General features: G+C 40.5%; 1 protein-coding gene across 4 annotated transcripts in view; it reads right to left on the reverse strand.

Annotated features, from left to right (window-relative positions):
* The window catches only part of Lmbr1 (limb development membrane protein 1), a 136,435-nt gene that overhangs the window by 2,880 nt on the left and 128,262 nt on the right, over positions 1-5,293 (reverse strand). For all 4 annotated transcript variants that reach the window (XM_005367461.2, XM_026789376.1, XM_026789377.1 and 1 more), the window contains one exon: positions 2,592-2,753. In XM_005367461.2, coding sequence (XP_005367518.1) covers positions 2,592-2,753 — 162 coding nt within the window. The remainder of the gene's footprint in view (positions 1-2,591; positions 2,754-5,293) is intronic.

Consider the following 5,293-nt stretch of genomic DNA (forward strand, 5'->3'; position numbering starts at 1 on the left):
GGTTTTTCGAGACAGGGTTTCTCTGTAGCTTTGGTGCCTGTCCTGGAACTAGCTCTTGTAGACCAGGCTGGTCTCGAACTCACAGAGATCCACCTGCCTCTGCCTCCCGAGTGCTGGGATTAAAGGCGTGCGCCACCACCGCCCGGCCTTACTTACATAACTTAATGAAAGAAAATTTGAGCTTGAGTCTATAACTGAATTAGACAAAAAAATCATTGTAAAATAAATAGTTTAATCCCAGAAATGGCCAAACCACTAAGTGATCAGAGAATCTCTGAAAATTAAGACAAGACTGGTGTGGGAAGTCTTTCTGTTTATATGTTGCTTTTATTCATTAATGAATAAATCTGTTCCGGCCAGTGACCTAGCAGAAATAGAAAGGCTGGAAAACTAAACTGAAAGAAGAAGAAAGAAGGTGGAGTCAGTGAGATGCCATGTATCCGACAGATAAGAAAGACATGAGCTGTTAGCTGGAACCTTGCCGGTAGGCAACAAGACTCATGGTAAAATATAAAATAATGGAAATGGGTTGATGCTAGATGTAAGAGCTAGCTAGCAACACGCTTAAGAAATTGGTCAAACAGTGATTTAATTAATATAGTTTCTGTGTGATTATTTTGGGAGTCTGGCCAGCTGGGAAATGAGGAAGCGGGCTCCTACAAAACAAGACATGCACTGAAGAAAACTTGCCAGGAAAAAAGCAAGGGGAGGGGTGGGGCACAAAGGGCATACTTGCCACACTGCCCTGGAACCATACTGTCTCTGGATGGGGAATATGTGCAATGCTAAAGACCAAACCCAGGACCTTACACATGGTAGGCAAGCATTCTACCACTGAGCCACATTCCTGGCCTTGAAACTACTCTTTTAAGAAAGAAGACTTAAGTAGGTTCACTTCCTTTTTATTTTTATTTTTTGGTTTTTTTGAAACAGGTTTTTTCTGTATAGTCCTGGCTGTCATGAAACTCACTATGTAGACCAGGCTAGCTTCAAACTCATAGATATTCACCTGTGTCTGCCTCCTAGATGCTGGGATTAAAGGTTTGCACTCCGGGCTAGGTTTCACTTCTTAAATCCGGGTGTGACACAGGACATGCATTCTGATATAACTGCAATCTTTTCATCTGTAGACCTCCCTAGAAATAGTCCCTTGGTCACCACCACCACGATGACTAGTGTGCAGATGTTCTCTGAAAATACCTATTAGGAATGAGCTAATGAAGTCAGATTTAACATCTTTGGCCATTTGAGCCTATATTTAAAGAGGATCTTATCTATACAAAGAATGGCTCCTAAAGAATATACAAAAGGATAACAGAAAACATTTGAAAAATAAAACAAACACGGCAATTGGGGGTTTTACTCAACTCTTGAAAACTCCATTGTGTCTTATGGTCGGATTGCTAAGATGACGCAGAGGGCGTTTGGCCTCTGGCAGGAGCTCCACAGAGAGACGCCAACACTGACGCACTGCAGCCATCTCAGCCATAGCCAAGTGGGAAAAGAAGTTTCAACTAGACATAAGACTGAGGGTTTCTTGATTCCTAGGCATCTGGCTACTTTTAATGTGCCCAGTACTGTGAAATACAGGCACTAAAATTCATAAATTATCTGGCGTTTCATCTGAGATGAGATGTTTCATTTGAGGGTAATATTTCAATCAGTTGTCCCCTCACAGTGTACAAATAAAACACACATGGAGCAGTAACCTGGTAGATTTTTCTTTAAAGGTCATCCTTTCCATCAAGGTCATAAAAGTTGGCACTTTGAAAAGATTTATTGCTGCTCCTGTAGTTTAGCTTTCTGAAATTGGACCTTAATGAATCTATAAATATGCTACCTCTTAAAATATCAAAAAAACACAGCCTATTTGAAGCATAAGCATTCAAGTGGTATCAGGAAAATGAGTTAATGCCAGGGTTTCCTATATTTCCTACAGGAAACCACCACCTTTCTTTTCTGCTATGGAGGTAGATGCTACAAGCCTGGAAAGCTTCCAGAGTGCTTCTCATCCTGAAGCACAAACTCTGGACTAAGTTCAGCATGAGTGTAGGAGTAAACACAGCAAACATACATCACTTAAAGCAGACTTTGATGCCACCACACTACACATGACAGCAAACCTCCTGTCCTGTCAGTACCAAGAATGCTAACATTGTTTTCCAGAGTTATTTGGCTTATTGAATAGAATTATAGGTTGTTTATACACTTAGAAAATTCAAGCCTCCCCTCAAAAAAAAAAAAAAAAGCTTGAAGCAAACAATAGTAAAAGGCATCAACAGCAGAAAGCAAACCTTTAACACCAAGTCATTCTCACCTTTATCACGATAAGAACAAAGGGGCTGACTGCCAGTCCCAAGTTCTTAGGGTGTCGTAGGCACTGTACTAAGGCCCCATAAGAACCACCACAATTCCTACCCACACACCTTACAGATGAGGGCCTACAGTACAGTATATGATTCCAATCCAATCATAACCAACACATGAGTCAAGAATGCAAATGACAGCCATGAACACTTAGAAACTAAATAGAAACTCAAACATCAAAGTCATGATTAGCAGAAAGAAACGTCCATAAACCTCAAGATTACCTAGGGCCTTGAAAAGTTCTTCTCGTACAGCTGACGTGAATTTTCTGACCAAACACAATGTTGTCACAATGGCAAAGAGTAAATTGTAGGATAATACAATATAGAAATTTCCCAGCCAATTAAATCTTCCAAAGTCTCCAAGTAGATCAAATCTAGTGATTCCTGTTAAAAGAATAAATAAATAAATAAAAGTCCTTAATAAAGTGAGGTGCATTCATATCCCTAACAAAATACAGTTGAAAGCAGGTCAGATTCCACAAACTTTCTCAGATATTTGCAGGATGCTTTCTCAGTGCCCTGGGAAGGCTTTGCCATGAATCATGTGACTGTTTCCTAGCAGGTCAACCCAAGACAGCCCCAACCTTCATGTCTGTACCTGTCATTGCATATGATACACAGAAGAGTGGCATGAGTGTCTATCACGTATTTAGAGTCCACACCTGAATTAAAGAGAAAGCTCAGATGCCATCCACTAGAGCCTGTTCTCCCCCACTACTTCCATAGGAATGACATCTATTACATTCCTGCAACCCAAATTCCAGTGGTAACACCTTACACATTCCTATTTTTTACTGATTTTATTGAGCTATAAATTTTTCTCTGCTCCCCTTCCTGCCTCTCCCCTCCCCTTCAACCCTCTCCCAAGGTCCCCATGCTCCCAATTTACTCAGGAGATCTTGTCTTTTTCTACTTCCCATGTAGATTAGATCCATGAATGGCTCTCTTAGGGGCCTCTCTGTTACCTAGGTTCTCTGGGATTGTGATTTGTGGGCTGGTTTTCTTTGCTTTATATTTTAAAACCACCTACATGTGATAATTGTCTCTCTGGGTCTGGGTTACCTCTCTCAATGTGATGTTGTCTAGATCCATCCATTTGCCCGCACATTTCAAGATGTCATTTTTTCTGCTGCACCTTACACATTCTTAGTGCTCATCACATAAGTGAATAAATAGGACCATTTCCTTACAATACACCATTGGCAGAATTTCATGCTACCATTTACAAAGTAAGAGAGGAATGTCAGGAATGTGTGAAGACTGTATCACACATGGATTTAACTTACTTAATTCAATCAAAGACACATTTAAAATCTTTTTAACTGAAAGAATATTTAAATCAGTATGTGACTCAGGTCCAAAACTTATCATAAAGAGGGCATGAGTGGCAGGATTTTCTGGTAAATAAATCCTACCAGTCAGGTGGATAAATGGAGTAAGAAAGGCCACGGCAGGCTTGAGGAAGACACTGAGGGACTACATGGGGCTATATGGACTACAACAAGAGTTACAAGAAGAAATAGCTACTTCCTCTAGAGGACTATACAAACACAGTTATGTACTGCATATGCTACAGGCCATTTAAGGATTTTATGGGTGATTTCAAAAATACCTTTGACTCAATCTCACATCATCAACTGGCTTTTGAATTTGGCTTTCTGCCCTGATCCAACAAACTTCCATCAACTGTAAGCCTCATAGAGAAGCTTATGGGCAGCAGAAAATCTCCCTATGCAAACAGTACAGTAAGAACAGGGCATTTCAAAAATAGCTCCGAAGTCACTCCCACCTGGAACCAATGTGTGCAAGTTTGAAAGACATTGCCGAAGTGTTTTAAAAATAGATGAAGATTAATGAAGACATTAGATAATACCTTACAAAAAGAAATTTAAAAACCAGATACCAGAAAAGCCTTCAGTGCCTGTCCTGTATTGCTTTAAGATGATGACAACTTTGGCTTCAGTCTCACAGTGCTAAGCCTAAAAGAAAGGACTTTGTTTAAAGGAATGGATGCCTAATAAGATACCTTACTTTTCAAGCTGAGTTATGTAAATAGTTATGGTGCTACCAACACAAGCCTTAAGGCTTCAGCGAACCCAGGACTGGCAACTCAATTGATCCCAAGAGTAAAGATCTCCGTAAGTGTCTGGTAAAAGCCATAGCCACCCTGTAAGAAAAGCACACTCAAACTTCTGCACCTAGATGGTTCCCAAAGGACAAGCTGAGTAGGCCTAGAAGATGTCTACTACTATGGGTGAGTACAAAAAGGGAGGACTAGTGTAGATTTAACACATGTATCTTGTGTTTAATGTGTGCATTTGATTATCCATTCTTATATGTACCACTGACACTCCATACAGACAAATCACTTGATACAAATACAAGGTCTAATATTTTCTTGTTAGTGAACTTTGGACCCCTGCTGTCAACAAGGCTGTAGATAGCTTTGCACCGTCTGTGAAGAGCAGAGCTGGGAGGTCAAATCAGTCACATCAAGCACAGAAGTGCTAGAACAGTGAGAAGAGTGGACACAGACCCTAGAAATGAACCCCACTTAGAAAATAGAAAGTTAGGGTCCAGCCCTAACAGGATATCTAAGTGAAGAACAATCTCGAGCTCAGGGTATTTCAGAAGACATACACAGACACCCAAGAGGAACAAAAATGCCAGTTCACAGTGTTGGGTCTGAAGACACTATTGGTCCAGATGTACTTTAGAAAAAAAAAAACCGTTCAACCAAAATATTCAGAATGAAGATTCTGGGAGGCAGGATCGCCATTTTGGACTGCAGTAGAGGTTAAGAGCCAGTGGCTGGTTGTTTTGCTTTTCTGACCTTCAGGTTGAACCCCAATAACTGTCTATGAGATTTTATTAATCGTGCTACACACACACACACACACACACACACACACACACACACACAT

Source organism: Microtus ochrogaster, unplaced genomic scaffold (assembly GCF_000317375.1).
Source record: "Microtus ochrogaster isolate Prairie Vole_2 unplaced genomic scaffold, MicOch1.0 UNK18, whole genome shotgun sequence".
In the NCBI taxonomy this organism is placed as follows: Eukaryota; Metazoa; Chordata; class Mammalia; order Rodentia; family Cricetidae; genus Microtus; species Microtus ochrogaster.